At 40.2% G+C, this 22,492-nt stretch overlaps 1 protein-coding gene across 1 annotated transcript; it reads right to left on the reverse strand.

The window, feature by feature from the left end:
• Nucleotides 1–1,237: 1,237 nt before the first annotated feature.
• LOC146615254 (proline-rich protein 5-like) lies at nucleotides 1,238–22,244 on the reverse strand. Its single transcript, XM_085376004.1, has 10 exons — nucleotides 22,162–22,244; nucleotides 16,775–16,857; nucleotides 13,278–13,445; nucleotides 12,486–12,566; nucleotides 11,798–11,904; nucleotides 9,786–9,877; nucleotides 9,575–9,715; nucleotides 4,137–4,281; nucleotides 3,695–4,000; nucleotides 1,238–1,593 (listed from the first exon to the last, which is right to left on the reverse strand). Exons 2-10 carry the CDS (start codon nucleotides 16,798–16,800, stop codon nucleotides 1,238–1,240), a joined length of 1,422 nt encoding a protein of 473 aa, XP_085232130.1. The 5' UTR covers nucleotides 16,801–16,857; nucleotides 22,162–22,244.
• Between the last annotated feature and the right edge of the window lie 248 nt (nucleotides 22,245–22,492).

Genomic DNA, 22,492 nt, shown 5'->3' on the forward strand with positions numbered 1-22,492 from the left:
ACTATTTTGATTTGACAAAAAGATGTAAAGGATTAAGAAAAAAAGAAGCAGAATAATGTTTGTCAACTGTTGTTTGAATGCTTCAAAACTGAACGACGTTTTAGAACAAAACTGCAACTTCAGCTGGCAGTGTGCATTTTCGACACAAATCCTTATTTAAAACTGCATTTTACCAAAAGCAAAATAAGAAAACGCCAGCAAGAACAAAAATTCACGAAACACAACGGAAGCGTTTTTAGGGAGAGAATAAGAGTAGCAAGCTAACAGTAAACGGCTAATAGCAAACATGACTCTACAATATTATATGAATCATATGATTAAAAGACACATTACCTGCTATTTTTCCCTCGCTCACAACACCAACGAATCCTCCACATCCTTAAAATGTGTCTCAGAACAATCCTTCACACATTTTTGGATTCTGCTGCTGTTCCGTCACTCATATCTCCCCCCAAAACACTTCCGTTGTGTTTTTGTGTTTCTACTTCCATTTCGTTTTCCTCAACTTCCGTTCTGCGTGTTTGTATGTGTTTTTAATCTATTTCCACTGTGTTTTATGCTCTTTCGCAGCGCTTTTCTGAAGCAACTGCATAGAAAAACTGTCACCGATGTAGAACAGCCCAAAAGCACAGCATTTAGATGTACTAGAAATAAGTGGTTTACTTGACTGTAGCTTAAGCCTCTTTTGGAAAGAGTTCCCACCAGTTTAAGTCTTAATTTGAAACAGAGACAAAAAAAATTGTTAAAATCAAATGAGTATTTTAATAGTAATTTAATAAAATATGATTTGCATTGTTTGTCAAACATGGTAGTTTTCCAAAACATATGAAATGTTAGAAGTTTGAGTTTGACTGTCCAAGCTTTTCAAAAAGTATCTCCACGTTTTTCATGCTTCTGCCCTTTTGCTGTGTTTTATGTGTTTTCCATGTTTTCATTTATAGTTTTATTTTGTGATTGTTTAGTTTGAATGTGAATGAATAATATAAATCTCCCCACAGGGGCCAGTGTCGATGTTTCTAACTAACTACAATGAAATATTACAAAAGGCATCATAAAATTAGACTTGATTTTAGTGAAAAAGCACAAGACACAGAAAAATAATCCAGTTTTAAAGATTCCCTGAAGATCTAGAGTCTCTAGAAAACAGCAGTTTGAGGAATGTCAGTCGTGGCTCAGACCTGCATCACACAGGTGAAGTTTGCACACATCCACACACGCACACACATTGGTCTGTGTGTCATGCCACACTCTCCTTGCTGCTGTCTCTGGTGTCCGCTGATCCTCCTGAAGATTGTTTTGAGAAGTTCAGGAAGATCCCATCAAGCTCCATCTCCGAGTCCAGAGAATCTTCCATCATGTGATCCATCATCATCTCCGGACTGGAAGAAGGACTGGGACCAGAGCTGGTGTCCTGAGCCAGAACCTTGGAGGAGGAGGAAGAGTCGAACTCCAGCGAGCCAGTGCAATGTGTGTCCTCGTCTGGGGAAGGCTCGGGGAAGATGCTAGGGGAGTGTTGCTGACGCTGGGTAGGGTGGGGAGCTGCTTGGCTTCCAGCACCTATGGTTCGGAGTTTCTGGCTGGAGGTTGCACCGTCTGCACAAAGTAAAGCAAAACTTTTGGAGGTGAAACTGATTTTCCTCTACGTTTCTGTACTGTAGCTTGTTAGCAAAAAATACATTTGGATCAAAGATTCCAATAATAAAGCTGTGCCAATATTAAGCATTTCTGTCTAGATTTCACTGTATAGCAGATGCATCATGGGATGGTAGAAACATCACCAGATAACTCCAGTGATTTCAGGATTTACACTGCTGCCTCTGCAGAGCATGTTGCCTGTTACTTTTAACCTCACTAAACATCTCAAACCACAGTCTGTCTCACAGCTCTGAGAGATTTCGTAACATAATATAGTTTGACCTTAATGTGAAAAACCTACACAGCATGCATCCTACTTTTTCAAGAATACGGCAATTAAATCTCACTCCATTTCTTTATATTTCTGTAAAATTGTAACAAATGGAAGAATCTGAGGCTGGTGCTAGACATGCATGAGGAGAGCAAGACAGTGTGTGAGGTGTGCAGAAGGAAAGACTGATGGGTTCAAGGTGGAGCTGGGATTACATCAGTGATTGGCTCTCAGCCACTTCTTGTTTGCAATGATGGTAGACAGGCTGACAGATGAGGTTAGGCAGGAGTCTCCATACATCATGACGTTTACAGAGGACACTGTGATTTGTAGTGAGAGTAGGGAGCAGTTGGAAGAGAGCCTGGAGAGGTGGAAGCATGCTCTGGAGAGAAGAGGAATCAAAGTCAGTGGAAGCAAAACAGAATACATGTGTGAGAATGAGAGGGAGACGGGTGTAACAAAAAAGCTGAAAAAAGTAGTGATAGTGAAGTTATATGAGTTTAAATAGCTAGAGTCACCCATCCAAAGTCATAGACAGTGTATAAGAGAGGTGACGAAGAGAATGGCAGAGAGAGGCAGAAGATGCTTTGGACGTGTACAGAGGAGGAACAGAGGATATATTGAACAAAGGACGTTGAAGAGGAACTGGTAGGCAGGAGGAAAAAAGAAAGACCACATAGAAAGTTCATGGATGTAGCAAAAGGAGAACATGCAGAAGGTTGGTGTGACAGAGGAAGATGCCAGGGACAGGGTGAGATGGAGGCAGATTACCCTTTGATGACTACTAAAGCGAGACTAGTTAAAAGAAGACGACAACGAAGAAGAAATAAGGAAGATTTGTCTCTGTTTCCTTTTTTCTTGGTAATATAAGCTATTCCTAATTCTCTATTTTTTGTCACTTCTGTTTTTCAACATCACCATGCTCATTTCAAAATTCATAAATGTATTCAGTACTACTCCCTTCCAGTAATCGACAGTCATTGTAAAAATAAAGTACATCCCCTGTCAATTCTAAGGTTTTAAATACCAGGACATAATAAGAAAATATATCAGGTTCCTACCAGGACCTCAGACACAACCTCAACTGAACAGCAACACATTTATTTAACAGAAATAAACCAAAATGCACATGTGCTGCTTCAGTTCTTTGAGGTTTGTTGAGATTCACTTATGCACAGCTCTCTTAAGGTCCTGGCACAGCATTTCACAGGTTTTCTCCAAATGCAAGTCTGTGCATTATGGCCTGAAATCTCCACTCTGCCTGCATTCTTGAAAACTTATCTCTCACTTACATCTTGGATTCTGGCTAATCTGGTTAACCCGATAAATTAAAATGTTGCTCCACTTCAAAACCAAAATCCATTCAGTTTTGTAATATTTTTTGTGCAGAAGAAGTGTTACTCCTAGTTTAGTAAGAATCAAAATGTACGTATTAATTAATTTTTTTTTAACCTAAATTAAAGGTAAATATCACTTGTATTAATGCATTGGAAAACACTAACACTTATTTTTAATCTGTCAAAAATACATATAAAAAACTGTCAGTCTCTGTCAAGGAACCACTGATCCATCCATGCATCTTCCACTTATCCAAGTCAAGAAATCTTTCAGGAAATCATGAAAAAAAATCCCAAACTTTGATTGGGTTGTGGAGTTTTTTTCATATGTACTCATCTATAATTTAGACAGATGAATAGCGCTGCACAGCTGAGGAAAAACACGTATATTTACTTTTGAGTTCCACTGTCTTTTTAAAGGGATTCATTAACTCTAGCCATATAGTCCTACCTGAAAGTGAAGCAGAGGTGGTGGAAGCTGAGGAGTGATTGGCGAGGCTCGAAGTGCTGGTGTTACTGTTGTTGTCAGGGGCACTTATGGTGGACTTTGTCTTAGGGATGCTTTCCTCCACGCAAGACGTCATCTCACATACCGAATGCCGCCTGATGCTTGTGCCGCTCCCTGAGGAGGAATCTATGTCATACTCTACTACAGGGGTTAGCATGGGAACATTGTAGCTCTTAGAGCGGACCACTGGGTTTTTGACAACAGGAGGACTGCTTAGTTTGGAGGACCAGGAGTACTGTAGGCGTTTTTCTAACGAAGACAAAAGAGAGAAGCAGAAAGAGAAACCTTATTAGTTTATAATTGCAAACATTCCGCAAAAACCACAGAAAGCCTGAATTAAAATGGAATTTGTGAGTTTTTCAAGTACACACAAGCACACACTTACCCAACAGACAGGAAGAACAGTGCATACTGGAGGATTCATCCCTGGAATATAAGCCATGAGTGCCGAGGTAAGGAGAGACCACCTTCTGGATGAGAGCTTCAAGGCGCAGGTAATCATCTGTTACACCTTTAGACTCATGGACACCCTGGATCAAAGGAACACAAACATACACATAAAAAACACAAGTTTGTCTTAGCTGGTAATTGCAGTGTGTTGGCTGGCACTAATGGAAACTTTAGAAGCAGCAAAAAAAGAAAAAACCGGGGAAAGAGAAAGTTCTCTATTTGGCTTTCTGTGATTTTATCAAACACTCTGCCAGTTACTGTGAAAGATCTCTGATAAACCTTTTTTCAGTTCAAAACATGTATGTCTTTAGAGGCTAGGCCGAAAAGAACACATTAAATATAGCAGAATCAATTTGGTGTGAATGTTAGCCTTGTATAAACATATACAGTGGGATGCAAAGTTTTGGGCAACCTTGTTAATAGTCATTATTTTTCTGTATAAATCGTTGGTTGTTACAATAAAAAAATGTCAGTTAAATATATCATATAGGAGACACACACAGTGATATTTGAGAAGTGAAATGAAGTTTATTGGATTTACAGAAAGCGTGCAATACTTGTTTAAACACCCAGGCATCCATCAAAACAGGATTTATTAAATTTAACAGAGTTAGAAGTTAGCAGGAAGTTAGCTCGCTAGTTTCCACCTAAACATGATATAGCATGTTCTGACTGACAGATTTCTGAAAAAATTAAAACGTACAGCTCTGCTATCACTTCCAACATAAACAAATACAAAAAAAACTAAACAAGCAGTGACTTTTGTAGGGTTACTGTAGTTGGGCTAGCTGGTATATAAGGATGTGATTGCTAGCGACATGGCTATGTTAGCATAATATAAACACAGTGAAGCTGGAGGATGAATACTAACTATTTTCCACTCAATAAAAGTTAATGGGAGAGTTCCCGATGGTTGGGGACAAATGCAATCACAACGCAGCATGCTTTAAACGGACTGTAAACTTCAGTCAGGAGAACAACTGAGACAATCCATCCACAGTACAATGTTAGCCATTAATATACTGCAACAACATGGGAATAGAGCAGTTGGTTGTTACAATAAAAAATGTCAGTTAAATATATCATATAGGAAACACACACAGTGATATTTGAGAAATGAAATTAAGTTTAATGGATTTACAGAAAGTGTGCAATAATTGTTCAAACAAAATCAGGCAGGTGCATACATTTGGGCACCACAGAAAAAGAAATTAAATCAATATTTAGTAGATCCGGCTTTTGCAGCTGAACAAAAAGTTGAAAATCTGTATTATGATGATCTTGATGGTAGTGAAAACAATGAGCTAAAAGAAAGTTCGAGCGGAGAGGAACTGCACAGTGGATCTTTTACACCACACAGTCATTTGATCCACAGATATAAATCATCTTTAACACAAAAGTACTTCTGCTGTTTGAAAGTTTCCAATTTTGTGTTTCTGTTCAGTTAAAGCCAAACTGCTGCTCTACAGTTGGATGTAGTTCAAATTTACTTCCACAACATTGTTCATGAAACACATGAGACACATGTGGCTCCAGACCTCACTGCAATATCTCAAAATGACAAGGGATAGATCAGTGAAGTTTCAATATTCTAAATTGTTAAGCCCATGCACGAAAACCACAGCACAGAAACAAACCACATAAATAGCACAGACTTCAGTGAACTGGCGTCACAGAGGCTTAACAGAATGAAAGGGAAATTACAAACAGATGAATTGAGGAATTAGCAAAAACTGCATTATTTCAGTGCCAAATTTTACCTCTCTTATAAACAGCCTTTTTCTTAGCTGCCCTACTTCCTTCCTTCTTTTTGTCTACCTGTCATCTTTTTCTCCCGCTTTGCTCTCTGTTGATATTCGCTGTGTGCAAACTAAAATAAATCTGCAGTATATCTGTGCACAATGAATAAAAGGGAATAAATAAATTGTGCTTTCTATTTTCGTCTCGTCTTGCCCTCTCAGTCTGAATCTGGAAGGACCAGATTTGGGTCAATTAGTCATCATAATAATGTCCAAGCTAAGCCAAACAGAAACAACCCCATTCTGCATCCTCTACAACACTGAGTAAACCCACTGTCATGCACTACCAGGACCACAGCTTATCCGTGACTAGTACCTCTCAGGAATCTTTGTACCAAGTCCTTTTAAGTTAAAAGATTTGGTAGATGGGTAAAATATCTAAAAATGGCCCACACACTAGTCTTATTGTCACGGCTGGCGGAGTGAGCCGTGTGGTGTGGAGGAAAGGGGGGACCCAAAATGCAGCAGTGACTGATGATATGAGTGATGTTTATTTACAAAGTGACAATGGCAGAAACAGGCAGTGAGGCATGACAAAACAACTGAAGAAACCTAAACTGGGAGAACTAAATGACAAACCTGAGACCATACAAAAGGGGTGCGGGGCAGAGAGACGCAGAGACAGGAACACCATAGAACGCAGATGAATGCAGAGATACACAGAAATACACGGATGAGTGCAGACGAGCCGACGAGGAGCACAGGCAGACACCAACTATAAATACACACACCAGGTAATGAGGAAATGGCACACAGGAGGGGACACAGCTGGAACTTAATGGGCATAACGAGACACAGACCTACAAAGTAAAACAGGAAATCTAGAACCCGAACCGGACACAAGGGGGGAGGACACAGAATAACTAGAACAGAGGGAAATAGTCACAAAACACAAAACGCTGGGTCAACGACCCAGGACCATGACACTTATTTTATTCTATTTTACTTGATTTTAACATATTCCAACCATGTCAAAATTCAGAGAAAGTACCACAGCTGTTGTTACTTAAGCAACACCTACATTTTTCATGGTATTCATCTGGTCTCCTCTGTATCCTTCTGAGAATTAGTCACTCTTTGACACTTTTATCTTTGTGTGTAATCAAGGGGACTGTTTTTAGCTGATTTCCTTTTAACAATTTTTTACAGGCTGATGAAACATTGTTAAGTTATGAAGAAGAGACAAAGTAAAATAAAAACCAATAGGTGACAGAAGAGGAAAGCTCACATGGCTACCTCAGTTACAAGACACACCCATATTTTCTGGGCCTACTTGAGAAGCACTGCAACGCTCCAAAAGTGAGTCAATCCCCAGACTAGTATGTTAGCTTGTTAGCACGACATAGGGGCATTAAAAAGCACATTTACAGTTTGGTACAATTAAATGCTTTAGCAAATCCTCTTCTCATATCAACTCTATGATGTATGACTTAAAAAAAAATTAATTTAGATGTTGTTAAAGTTTAAAGTGTGGCTGGTTTAAATGTGTGGTCTATTAACAGGGGTGCACATAAGTGGTCTGCAGGTGCGCTTTCAAAATAAAAGACGCGCACCAGATAAGAAGTTGCAATGCGCGTTTGCGTACATAAGATTTTCAGGAGGAGGACAGACATTTGTTTAGAACTCTTAAAGATGTCGAAGAAACAACCTCCTTTAAGCAATTACTTTGGTGTTCCTCCACCTCCAAAGAAATGTCAGAAAGAGTCCGAACCGCAAAAGAAGTGCGTATTCTCGGGAAAGTGGACAAAAACAGTGCCTTTAATATAATATAAAAGGCACTGTTTTTATCTGCTAGAGTGGGATTTTCACGGCATATTATGCATATATGTGCGTTCATCATTTGTTTGAAACCAGCTCACCTCCTGAAACCACTTTTCCGAGAATACGCACTTCTTTTGCGGTTCGGACTCCTGACATTTCATTGGAGGTGGAGGAACACCAAAGTAATTGCTTAAAGGAGCTTGCTTCTTCGACATCTTTAAGAGTTCTAAACAAATGTCTGTCCTCCTGTTAGCGCTAAGTGGTCGATAAGGGTGTAACCAAGCACACTTGCCTGTTGGTTCTGGGTCACTTTGACCCACTTTTTTCAGTTTCTTGTATTTTGGTGTTTTTTTCTATTTTATGGTTTATTTTCTAAGTCTTTAGTTGTCCTGTTTTGAACATTATAATCCTAAGTTTCAGTGTTATTCTAGTTAAGAGTTTTGTTCATAGGTTTAGTTCAGTGTCTAGTCTGTGCCTGTCATGTTTCCTGTTTTACCTTGAAGGTCCGTGTCTCGTGTTAGTGTGTCCAGTGTTACTCTCCCCTGTGTTGTCATTATGTTTCATTCGAGTTAGCTGTGTCCTCATGTGTCTCCACTTCTCCTGATCACCTCATGTGTGTATTTAAGTCCTCCGTCTCCCTTTGTTTACTGTCGCGTCGTCTGTGCTACCTACCCCACATCCTGTCATGGTTTTCATTCTCAAAGTCATAGTGAAAGTCTTAGTTATTGTTTCCCAGTTTAAGTTTAGATTTTCCCTGATTTTGTCTTGCTTCTTGGCTGTGAGTGTCAGCCCCAAAATAAAGGCTCACTTTTCCTTAAGCTCAGTTTGGCTCCTCATCTGTGTCTGTACCTGGATCCACCTCACTCATTCCACTCAGTCTGCCCCGCGGACCGTGACATTGCCTTAGCTGATAACTTACTGTTCCAACCTCTAGTTTAAATATGGCCGCTTATGGCTGTAAAATAAGTTACATTTACACTGAGATAGGGGGGAAAAAAAGTGGAGCACTACGCAGAGTCCCCATCACCGTGCTGCAAGTCCACATGAAAGAGACTATTAGTGGCTAATGTTGGAGTCTGTTAGGGGTTCACACGGCCTGTCCAAACAGTGTGACACCAACAACAACAGCAGTCCTATAAAATGTCCATTACTATTATTACTCTAGAAATGGAAGAAACCATTGCATTTAGGTAACAATGGACAAGACCAAACTGACTGGTTATAAAGTGCTAATATTGTAACAACTAGCTTCTATGTGCTTTCATCCTGCCATCCTGTCTGGGCTGTTTAGGTCTGTGCAAACTCTATGAGAAGTTACTGTAAGGCATCAAATATAAAATGTAACAAACTGAACGAAAATATATAAGCAGATTATTATAAATTATTGGAAAAACAAAATAAAATGTAAAGAAATGGACAAGCAACTCTTTGCCTGCACTACAATTTACATCAACTGAACTAAGGGGTACAGAGGTCTAATAAAGCTCTTGTGAAGTTGTCACGGCCTTTAATGATAGCATAAATCCTCATAATTCGCACAGACAAACAGGGTGCAGAGGGTCCTGAATGGTCATGGGAAGACAACCGTGCTCTGTGTTCACACTGAGATTACTTCCTGTGGGATCCCTTAGCAACAACTTTTTTCTACCCTCTGCTCCTCTTTCTCCATCTGTTGCCATTTACCCTGTTCTCTCATATCACAGTCATCAAGTCATGGATATCAGTGTTAAATGGTGCACACTGATATAAGAGATAGCACGAGAGATTATTAGACGAAGACGATGGGAGAGGCAGACCACAAAAGTGTGCTCACCTGTAGTATTAGTAGCATCTGTATGATGGAGGGAGGAACTCGGGCCCGGGGCCGAGAGAGCGCCTCGTCTAGTTTAAGGTTGAGGGTGATGGTGTTCCTGAAGTGAAGGAGAGCCAGCTGACGGACTGATGGCTCCTTTCCCTGATGATATATACACGTTTCAATGTGATGAAGGCCTTTAATTGGAGTACTTGTTTGCAAGAATGTGTACCTGTACAGGATAGAAGATGGCCTGCAGCATGGACAGAACGTCACAGAAGAAGAAGTCCCACGTGTCAGCCAGAGAATCCAACAACTTTTGACCTGCGATACAACCAGGCAGATCAGTTATAAAAGTATCAAGACTGATGTAGGAAAAAGATATTGGGATTGTGGAAAGCATGCTTAAAGGACTATGCATAAAAGTGGCTGTAGTTTCCAAATAGTTAATGTAATACTGTTGTTGGAGTCCTTGAATTCAAGCTCAAGGTTTGAACTATAATCACGGCTTCATTGTTTGACACAAGGGCAGAGTTCAGAGGCAGAAGATTAAAAAAATGTGTCATTGCAAAAATACTTATTGACCTATAAAAAACAGATCTGATAATCCAGATAGCAACTTTACAGCTTTGTTCTTTTATTTCTGGTGGGACATTTTTCTGCATATGCACACACACACACACACGCAAACCTTCTTACTTATTGACGTAAAGGATCGCTTCCTGTCTGGTTTTGTGATGACGGTTCTGTCACACAAATCTGTCACCATCAGAGTGTGTGCGTTATATCAATTCAGCAGTGCTTCAAATAAAGGTCACACATTTACCACAGTACAAAATACCTTTCTCTCACTCTACCTGTGTGTGTGCATCAGTGTGTGTTTCTGTGTGTCCTTGTGCAGAAAAATGCCACGATCTTACCAGTCAAAGTAATATTTAACTAATGCAGTTACCTCTGCATCTAGAAATTTCTTTAGTAAGTTATTATTTGGCCCTGTTTGAAACCATTAGAGACTAGACTTGTGTCATGTTAAGATAAAACACTAATCTCGGACTTCCCCTGAAACAAACTACTGGTAGTGTGAACACCTCATCAAAGCCAGAAGGCTTTGTCGGCTATGAACAAAGGAGTTGAAACTAAAGACTCAGCAAAGAATTTTGTAGAATTTTTTTACCGTGGTGAAAAAATATCTCTGCAAATAAGTAACCTAGATGACACGAAAGGTTGTTTTTTCCCCGTTAAAATGAAGGACACACAATTTACTTGAGAAGCAGATACAGGTGGTGTTAAACGTCCAGCTAATACACATTTTTGCAGTCTTTAGATTAATATTTCTGAACTTGCTCTTTTGTTGAGTTTCTCCCTGGTAATTGGCTCTGATATATCAGAGCTTTAGACATGTACAGTCATATGGAAAAAAAAAGGTTTTGCAGGACACTCTGCTGTTAAAAATAAATAAAATGTTTAAAAGAAAAAAAAGGGCTCTGAGTGGATCATTACAACAATTTGATTCTTTTCTTTTGCAGATTTGTTGCTGTACTCTGGATCACTTTTGTCTAAGCTTTAGCTGTCTGTTGAACAGATGACCTCACAGTTAATGGTCAACTCCTGGTCCTGGTCCTGTGGCTGCAAAACAAGCCCAAATCATCACGCCTCCACCACCGTGCTTCACAGTTAGTATGATGTGCTTGTGCTGATATGCTGTGTTTGGTTTTCTCCAAACATGGCGAAGTGCATTATCTCCAAACATCTCCATTGTTCCAGAAGTCATGTGGTTTGTTCAGATACAACTTTGCAAACCTAAGCTGTGCTACCAAGGGACTTTTTCCTTCCAAACAAATCATAATGTGATGAACTTTAACATTCAATATGAAGCCTACAGAGCCTGTAGCTCTTTTATTGGGTGCTTTTTTTCAATTTCCCTGAAAACCTGTGTTTGTGCCATTCTTATCCAAACTAAAAACTTACGAACTTGCATATTTAGAGATTTTATCCATGTAAATTTGCTCTGACATCTGACCGCTTTAAAGAAATATTTTATAAGGTTAAAAGGACAACCCTGATTTTATTTTTACCCTTTTATGTCTATATTTTAAGCTTGTAATCAAACTGTTTAAACACCAGTCTCTGGCAGCCATTTCTTTATTCAAAACATGATATACCATCATAGAAATAAAGGTTCAAATTTCTCACTCTGTATATACGTCCCACTTTCTGTCTATTTTCTCAATAATTTGTGTTTACCTTCATAGAAGCGAATCTTGTCCCTCAGAATAACCATTCCTTTGGTGAGCAGCTGGTTCTGAAGGTACTCAGTAAAGAAGGAGCCCAGCTCAGTCTTAAGCAGTTGCCTGCAATGGTTATAATAACAGCACATGAGTGGATACTGGACATGAAGCGATATGCTTACAGTCACACATCATCAGCGATACCTCCTTGGAAATGAACCAGACGTAATGAGTTTGCAGAATGCTGTGTTTACGGAACATCAGACTCAGGAAATGAGAAAAGATGCTGCTCACACTGCATGCATAACATCTGGAAATTTCAATAAAACTTTCCACAGTTAGCAAAGGCTAGCACTGGCTCAGTATCATGATTGAACATCAGCAGCTCAAAGAACAAACACTGTGTGATTAAATACACTAAAATGACAGATGCTGCATTTCCATCTAATTTCAAGGTTACAGTGTCTCTTCTTTAAAGCAATTTTAAGGTAAATCCAATTTATGAACAGTATAACATGCCTGTGTTAACTTGTAAGCATGTTTATATATGTTTCAAGTAAGAAATATTCTACTGCAGTAAGGTAAGATGGGAAATCAAAGCTTTAGCAGTGATAATTTAATCAAATATTCTAAAATACAAATCAGCTAAAAGTTCAGGGTACTGGTGTAAAGGCCAGCAAGAGACATAAAACTAGACAGCTAACCTGACACCTTCATTCAGATTGTAGAGTTCATTTTCTCCCAGATCCTTCCTCTGAAAAACTGAGATTACTGCATTGTGGATGCTAGAAATAAACACACGGAGAGGTGAAATGCATTTAGAAAGAGTGACACAGATACATGCATTTATTTTATTTTAATTGTGCCGTTTGAACAATCGGTGAGCTCTTGAAGCCACCTCAAAAGAACTGGTTAAAAATAAACTTTGAAAAGGTTTCTTTACCAAAGGAAGGCCATCAGAAAGGTAAAACATACTACAGTGAGACGGGCATGAACTTTTTGACTGAAGGTTTGTGTCCAGTTTAATTTGTTCACATAGCCTTTCAGCCACCCAGCAAACTGACAGCTCTTGCTTTCTACTCTGTGCTGTTTAGTGTTGAATAAAGCAGAAACACCGTTAGAAACAACCATACAAAAGAGTGAGAAGAAAGAAATCCAAAGAAGAAAGAAACCTGCGAGGCAGAATGGGAAAAAAGGAGGAGGGAGTGAGGAAGGGATGGATGGATGGAAATAAAGTGTGGTAGTGATGGACCCTGAGGGAAGAAGGCAGGCAGAAAGAGCTGATGTCCATGTGCGTATATGTATTTTCATGTGTATGTGAAAGGAGACTGTCCTATTCATAGCATGGACAACAGCACTGACAGAGCTTCCCACTAGTAAAGGAAACACACGCACAAGCACTTGTTCATGTAAAAATGTGTGATGGCTTATCCATTAACAAAATAAAGTATTCACTAAAATATAAACTGACATTGGTTATAATAAACAGGGCTAACCTGTTCCAGGTGGCGTTAGCCCCGGCCCTCCTCTGCTGGGTCCCTTTGTCTCTGCTGCTCTCCTCTGTTCCTCCCTTCTCCCCACCTCCTGTTGGGGTCTTTGCCTGGGAGAGGTCAGTCAGACTGGAGGACGAGCCGGTCCCCAACCTCAGTTTATTATGGAGGCTCCTTGAAAGCCAACAGGAAGAAAGAGAAAATGCTTGTAAGCACCAACTTTCATTTCTTACGTGTACTGGAAAAGATGATGTGAAAAGCCTTATTTGTAAAGGTCATCTAAATGAATTAATTTCATTTCCTCAAATATTGCTGGAAAAATGGGAAATAGATGCAACAATTTACACTTGAATGTACAACCATTTATACGATATATAAGTTTGTACAGTTCTAACAAGCCTGGAAGTCAATATTTGGTGTGAACTCTCTTAGGAAAGATTTCTTCAGTCCATGACCAAAAATGTTCCCTTGTGTGTTTTCCTGTCCAGGTTTGCTTTTACTGCATTTGCAGTGTATTTGCAATCACCATTGTGCCAAAGAACTGTTGCCAATTTTCCAGGTGGTATTACATGTTGGATCAAAATCCGATGGTACTTTTCTTCGTTCATAATTCCATCAGCTTTGACATCATCTCCAACACCGCTGGCTGAAATGCACCCCCTAATCATGACAGAGCTTCCACCGCGTTTTGCAGCTGGATGTAGACACTCACTGTCGCTCCTAACCACCTCCACCAAAAAAGTCAAACTGATTTTTAGTCCAGTTCTTGTGCAATTTGGCATTCCTCAGCCTTTTTCCCTTTCCCTTCCAGAAGAATGGCTTCTTTACAGCCAACCTTTACATGAAAAGATTTTGGATGAGGTTTCAGTGAATTGCAGACAGATCAACTGAAAGGTCAGATGCACTTCTCTGCTCCTGTGTCACGTCTTTTTTTTTTTCCATATTTTTTAAGGACATTACTTTCAAGTGCAGTTCATTGGCTGTAGATACGTTTTAGGCCTGCCACTTTGCCTTTCATCATCCATTTGTCCCATTTCCTCAGGAGACACTGCACACTGTGCCAAGATATGTTTTCAGCTACCAGGTGTTTGGGAATACTATGGAATATTATTTCATGCCTGTCAAACTGTGTCATATTTGGCCTTTTTCGTAGATTCAAGTAAAGAAATTGAACCGAATTATGTGCATGTGTGACAAGCTGTTAGTAAAAAAGTGCCTAAAGATGTCATTTAAAATTGGTTCTTTGCTAATACACCTGTTATATATATATATACAGACCCAACACTGGTTCACCCTTTAAGTTAGACTACTTTTTTTATGCTTGAATACTTTATAGATCATACTTTGTTAAGAAGCTTAATAAAAACAATCCACTGAAAATAGCCAGGTACAAGGACTGGACTGAAAATGTAGCAGCTATGTTATATATTACAAATACAAACACATGTATGATCTTCATTTTGGCATATGCAAATTAAAAGCTATTATACTGTAAAATGTTACTTTGCTACACAAAGGGGGGGAAATATATGAAAGTATCAGCTGCTGTGCAAATACACTTCAGTCATATTCCAGATTTTGATGGCTTTCAAAATTAGCATTTAATAACAGGTGATTGCTTTTTATTAGCCATCTGTTAATGTTTACACTAGCTTGGGAACGATACTGCTTTTCAAACACTGAGCAAAGAGATGGGTGCCAGTCAAACAGGATAAAAATAAACAGGGAGGACAGAGTGGGGAAAGACCTGGGAGTAAGAAGCTCAAAAAGAGAGTAAGAAACAGGGTGTGGATAAAGGTATATAACACATGCCGGATCAGGTGCAGAAAAAGCAAACAAAGCACGTTGACAGTAAAAAAAAAGAAGAAGCAGAGATTGAAACCACAGACATTACAAAGATAAAAGAAGGGTGGGAGGAGTGTACAAAGAGGTAGATGAAGAGGAAAAGGCGCTTTAGAGATAGTAAGAGTGAGTCTTTTTCTGCAAATGAAAGTGTTAATATTTGGATTTTAATTATACTGAAATTTTAGTAAATTAACCCAACAAACAAACAAAGTGCACATGTCCATTTTTGGGTAATGTCTATCAAACATTTACTCAATCACTTCTGAATTTACAGGTGAATCAAAAATTTTAAAAACACCTTTAAATGGCAGTCACTGTTTAGCAAATATGAAAAACCTCAAATATACTTGCAGGTATTGTACTTACTCTAGCAACTGAAAAGGTACCACATATCCCCACTCCATGACTGTGAGATGAAACAAGGCCTGTCTCTGTCTCTTCTCATATCCTTTCACTTTCCCTCTCTCCCACCGTCACCCTTTGTGCTCTTCTCTACCCACTCCTCTCTCCCACTTTACCGCTCTCCTTCTTTTTCTCCCTTTGCCAGTCTGTGCCAGTTGGTCAGCATGTGACCCTGTGAGCTTTTGTGTCAGGCGAACAAAGGAACCCTTTGAGGTTCGAATGGTGCCAAGAGGGAGAGGAAGGATTTAAAGGTGACACAGATTTCGCTTTACCTTCCACTTGCCTCCCAGAGTGTGGGAGAAGCTGTAGTCAAGCTGTAAATACAGACTAATGACTCTATTTATTTAATATTGAACCTTCAGTATTTTTGGTATTCTCCATACTGAATGATCGGTAATCAGCGGACACACTGATATGAAAAGAATTTTAAGGAAGTGCGAAAGCTCACGAGAAAAAAAGGAATGGAAAATCTGAGCCGAGTATAAATAAATAAGGAAAAGGAGATGGAAGGTATAGTTGCTGTTGGTCCATCTGTCAACCTGAATCTTAGTTCAGCTCTGCATAAATGGGTCAGAGCAAGAAACTGGAGCCCTGGGCTCAGTCACACATGCAAAAAGACAGCACACATCCCTGTGCAGAGTTCATGTCAAAGTCAGGACGACTTTTTAAGTTTAAGTTCAGAGCTGCACCTCTGAAAGAGCGAAATTGAATCTATACACGCTTGAGCCAAAAGCTTCCTCCTGAAAAATGGATGATGCAGAAGATAAAACACAATGGTGAGGCTCACAATAACAACTTAACTACACATGGTGTGTATTGTTCTAATGGGAAAAGGTATTTACTTTATAAACGAAAGGATGCTGACATAACTTGGAAGTAAAAAACTTTTTTTTTTGGCACTAAATCAACAGGACGAGTTTAACGACAAATAGCTGCCCTCTGATTACTAAACAATGGGGATGTTTGAATGAGTGAAAGCATGAATGAGGTCACTCAGGAATGTGTGTGTGTGTGTGTGTGTGTGTGTGTGTGTGTGTGTGTGTGTGTGTGTGTGTGTGTGTGTGTGTGTGTGTGTTTTTCACTTTGATCAACATTTGTGTGTCTCAAAGGATGGAAAAAATGGAACTCTGTGTAGTGAATAGGACTTGCTGGTGAAGTGTGTGTCTCTCTCTCTGTGTGTGTGTGTGTGTGTGTGTGTGTGTGTGTGTGTGTGTGTGTGTGTGTGTGTGTGTGTGTGTGTGTGTGTGTATGCTTACCTTCTAAATGAGCCCTCTCGTTCCATGTTAGTCTCGACAGATGGCTAGCAACCACCCTGAAACTGCCACTGAAGAATCAACATCTGAAAAAGGAAACATTATTAGGATTATTAGGTAACAAATATATATTTTGTCAGCTAATATCAGTGACTTTTAAGCCACTTAACTTCTGTAAAAATTAGAAAACTGCATTCAGTTTTAATTTAATGAAACCTCAGTAAACACATCTTTATCACAGAGCACATATTGACATGTCACAGCAAGAGAACACAGAGGAAAACACTAACAGTTGTTTTCGTTTCACTCCCTGAAATATTTAAACTTGTTACAGAGTTTTTTGTTACAGAATCGCAGAGTGGAATCTGTGTGGCGTATACAAGACAAAGAGATTGTGACACCCACATACTTCAGCTCAGGACAGTGATATGAAATAGGTACGATATTTTGTACTTTTCCTAATAAACAGGAATTAATAGGGTAAGTAGTCTCAAAGGTGCTCATAATTAAATGTACTTGACCAACTGATCATCAGCAGGTGTGGCCACATGTGTAACAGTAGTAACAATCTGGGAAGGGTTGTAACATAATATTCCAAAGTCCAAAATTCTGCAGTAAGAAAGATTATTCACAAGTCGAAAACAATCGAGATAGCTGCCAGATAGTCGTTCCCTGGAGTGGACGTCCCAGCAAATTTCCCCCAATGTCAGACTGTGAAATGCTTAGAGAAGCCACAAAGAACCCAAGAGCTACATGCAGTGAGACTCTAAAGGCCTCATGTAGCATGTTAAATGTTAAAGTTCATGACAGTGCAAGTTAAAAAAAATAAATAAAAAAGACTTAACAAGTGTGGCTTGTTGGGAAGGATTAAAGGGAGAAAGTCTTCTCTCTGAAAATGGCAGCACAACACTTCTGGATCTGGAACAATGTCCTTTAGACCGAGAAGATTAAAGTGGAGAAGTCTGCCCACAGTGAAAAGCACCACATGTATCAGTGAAAACACCTCATACCAAATGTCAAGCACGGCGGTGGAAGGGTGATGGTTTGGGTTTGTTGTGCAGCCACAGCACCTGGGCACTTTGTAGTCACTGAGTCAACCGTGAACTCCCGCCAAAGTATTCTCGAGTCAAATGTGAAGCCGTCTGTCATGCAGCCAAAGCTTGGGTGAAATTGGGTCATGCAACGGGACAATGATCCAAGCACAGCAGCAAATCTACAAGAGAATGGCTAAAAAAGAAAACAGACAAGGCACTGCAATGGCCTAGTCAACCTAACTGAAATGCTGTGGTGGAACCTTAAGAAGTTGTGCATAAACGGATGCTCACAAAACCTCAATGAACTGAAGCAACGCTGTGAAGAGGAGTGGGCCAAAATTCCTCCACAACGACAGAAGACTAACAGAGTCATACAGAAAACGATTACATCAAGTTATCGCTCCTAAAGGTGATTCTACATGGTTTTTAATGATGGTGTGTGCTTTACTTTTCCACACACAGCTTCAGCATTTTGGCTTTATTTTGTTAAGTAAAGAATGACACGGTGTAACATGTCATTTGTTGCATTTAAATAATCCTAGAACTTGGTAAGTACCAGGTGAACTGAGAAAGGGTGTACTTTCTTTTTCCCTTTACTATAAAACAGTTCTCAGACAGATAAACTCACTGATACCCGCCTGACTAGCGAAGCAGACACACTATTCTAATCAAATTACAGTAAAGTGGTTGAGACAGACATTTGATCCTTCCGCAAACTCAAATGCCCCTGCTTTCTCTCCCCCCCCCCCCTCTCTCTCTCACACACACACGCACACGCACACACACACACACACACACACACACACACAGATAGAATGTCACACTTGATACATCAGACAAGTCAACTTTAGTCGGCTTTATCCTCACCTGTCCTGAAACTGTTTCAATGGTTTTAAGTTTTGAGCAAAGCAACTTTATTTTTACTGCATGCTTTGAAGAAAGAAAAAAAACCAGAAAAATAAAAATGCAAAGTTATTCACAGACATTTATGCATCTTTTTATAAAACACTATGGAGCTTCAAAGAAAAATAAATAAATAAAGTATATAGGTTTGGCTAGTTTCATGTGCTGCACTGCACATGAAACTAGCCAAACCTATACAGTGGGGCAAAAAAGTATTTAGTCAGCCACCGATTGTGCAAGTTCCCCCACTTAAAATGATGACAGAGGTCAGTAATTTGCACCAGAGGTACACTTCAACTGTGAGAGACAGAATGTGAAAAAAAAATCCATGAATCCACATGGTAGGATTTGTAAAGAATTTATTCGTAAATTAGGGTGGAAAATAAGTATTTGGTCAATAACAAAAATACAGCTCAGTACTTTGTAACATAACCTTTGTTGTCTCTATTATTATGTTGCTCTTTGTTGTTTGCTGTCTCCTCTGTTTGTTTTTTTTGTTTGTTTTTTTTTTTTTCTCCATACAGGTGACCCAGGAGTTCTTTTTTTTTTTTCTCTCTCTCTCTTCCCCCCCCTTCTCACCGTCTCTTCTCCCCTTTGGTTTTCTTTCTTTCTCTCATTCATTCCCCCTGTCCTATTTATTAAAAAAAAAAAAAAAATGACAAAGGATGAACTGAAGCTCTGCCATCACGTAATGTCGCATACTGCTGTTTCTGATGTCATTTAAAAAAAAAACAAAAAAAAAAAAACATAACCTTTGTTGGCAATAACAGAGGTCAAACGTTTACTATAGGTCTTTACCAGGTTTGCACACACAGTAGCTGGTATTTTGGCCCATTCCTCCATGCAGATCTTCTCGAGAGCAGTGATGTTTTGGGGCTGTCGCCGAGCAACACGGACTTTCAACTCCCGCCACAGATTTTCTATGGGGTTGAGGTCTGGAGACTGGCTAGGCCACTCCAGGACTTTCAAATGCTTCTTACGGAGCCACTCCTTTGTTGCCCGGGCGGTGTGTTTTGGATCATTGTCATGTTGGAAGACCCAGCCTCGTTTCATCTTCAAAGTTCTCACTGATTGAAGGAGGTTTTGGCTCAAAATCTCACGATACATGGCCCCATTCATTCTGTCCTTAACACGGATCAGTCGTCCTGTCCCCTTGGCAGAAAAACAGCCCCATAGCATGATGTTTCCACCCCCATGCTTCACAGTAGGTATGGTGTTCTTGGGATGCAACTCAGTATTCTTCTTCCTCCAAACACGACGAGTTGAGTTTATACCAAAAAGTTCTACTTTGGTTTCATCTGACCACATGACATTCTCCCAATCCTCTGCTGTATCATCCATGTGCTCTCTGGCAAACTTCAGACGGGCCTGGACATGCACTGGCTTCAGCAGCGGAACACGTCTGGCACTGCGGGATTTGATTCCCTGCCGTTGTAGTGTGTTACTGATGGTGACCTTTGTTACTTTGGTCCCAGCTCTCTGCAGGTCATTCACCAGGTCCCCCCGTGTGGTTCTGGGATCTTTGCTCACCGTTCTCATGATCATTTTGACCCCACGGGATGAGATCTTGCGTGGAGCCCCAGATCGAGGGAGACTATCAGTGGTCTTGTATGTCTTCCATTTTCTGATGATTGCTCCCACAGTTGATTTTTTCACACCAAGCTGCTTGCCTATTGTAGATTCACTCTTCCCAGTCTGGTGCAGGTCTACAATACTTTTCCTGGTGTCCTTCGAAAGCTCTTTGGTCTTGGCCATGGCGGAGTTTGGAGTCTGACTGTTTGAGGATGTGGACAGGTGTCTTTTATACAGATGATGAGTTCAAACAGGTGCCATTCATACAGGTAACGAGTGGGGGACAGAAAAGCTTCTTACAGAAGACGTTACAGGTCTGTGAGAGCCAGAGATTTTCCTTGTTTGAGGTGACCAAATACTTATTTTCCACCCTAATTTACGAATAAATTCTTGACAAATCCTACCATGTGAATTCATGGATTTTTTCTTCACATTCTGTCTCTCACAGTTGAAGTGTACCTCTGGTGCAAAATACTGACCTCTGTCATCATTTTAAGTGGGGGAACTTGCACAATCGGTGGCTGACTAAATACTTTTTTTGCCCCACTGTATACTGGTGATTAGGTGAAACAGGTCATGATCAGGGTACTCATGACCTATTTAAATTAAAACACAGGTGCAATCACTCTCCAGTGGTTCGTCCTTCAGTTCCTGGAAACTGTATTTGCCGCTATGCAATATACACCATGATCTTTTATTGCCTGACAGCTGCAGTTATATGAACTAGCAGGACTTTCATAGCTATCATATTTTCATTGTTTTATTTTTGACTCATTTTTACATGAAGCACACGCTCAGTAAGAAATCAAGGTCAAACACTTAGGAGGCCGGAAAGTCACCGCTTTCAGTGTCAGAGCTGCTAATGTTAATGTATGGTTAAAATCCAGTGAGTAGAACAGGCACAACTTCCTTTGATGGCTGTCTATGGCTCACAGAGGCTCTGGTAACTTACACTTGGCCGTGCTCTTGAAAATGTATCCGAACTGAATGATACACATGAACCGAGGCTTAAACCTTGGTCTGCAAGCACTCCTGTCTGCTTCTGCCTCTTTCTTGCACCACAATACAGAGTGGTATAATGGCTTGCTTGGGGCACAGGGACTGTGGTTTCATGGATTGTGGTTATGAGGGCTACAGAGCATTTTTCATTCAGCATCTGGTCAGTATTTCATGAGCACTGCATGAAACAAAACCAGCCCTCTCCCATTCATTTAAAGCCTGACCTCTCTCTGTGTAAAGCCTCCTCCTTTACTCTCACTCACCAACAGACAGTTTGGACTAAGTAGATATCTGGGGCCCTGGTGCTGAAAATTAACACCCTTAATCTGCTTCAACTGGAAAATACACACATGCACACGCACATACAAACACACACGGGCACACATTTCTTTCTGCAGAATGGCAGCACGGCAGGGAAATTACAACCCTTGCACCAGACAAATGCTGAAATAAATGTCTGGGTCTTGCAGCAGGTTTGTCTGCTGCACTAGCCACTCTGGTAGAAAACCAAACCACAAACTGGAGGTCCTGATGTATATAAAAAAGGAAACCACGGGTGTATATTTGCTTAAGAAGTATCCTGCTCTGACATGCACTCATCAAGACAGGCTGTCCTGTCATCCCGTGGGCGCGGGTCTAAAATATGCAATACGCAGAAATAGGGTACCATGGCGCGTAAAGATAGCTCCTGGTAGGAAAGCATTTAAAGGAGAACCCATAATTTTATACCATATCATATTATATGGGTTACATATATTGGGCTCAGTTCAATATCTGAGACGTGCTTGCTATATATTGTATTTGTTCTTCTCTCGTTACAAACCACGAGCAGCTAGTGGATAACACCTCTTCTTAACTTGGGTCAGAGTAGGTAATACTCACTTTTGCAGACGTCTACCTCGCTCCATTAAAGCAAGTACTCCTTGAGTTTAAATGGCGTAGCAAAGCTAACGGTAACTCCAGCTTTTCTGTGAGGACTGGATTTCCATAGGATGGGAAATAACAGCGCACCCTTCCAACCTGTCAGCCCAGACAGGAGCGCGTAAAGGTGGCGCACGCGATCCTAAAAAGATCCGATATGAGGATCAGACAGCAGCCAGCGTGAGCTGTGAGCTGTCAGTGCGGTTTAAGTCACTCTCCGACAGAGAGAAAGAGAGGGAGGAAGTGAGAAACCGAGAGAGAGAAAGAGAGAGGAGGAGGAGGCTGGTGTGTG

Source organism: Diplotaxodon limnothrissa, linkage group LG17, assembly GCF_057381915.1.
Source record: "Diplotaxodon limnothrissa isolate DT_005_m linkage group LG17, D_limnothrissa_male_GT1.1, whole genome shotgun sequence".
NCBI lineage: Eukaryota > Metazoa > Chordata > Actinopteri > Cichliformes > Cichlidae > Diplotaxodon > Diplotaxodon limnothrissa.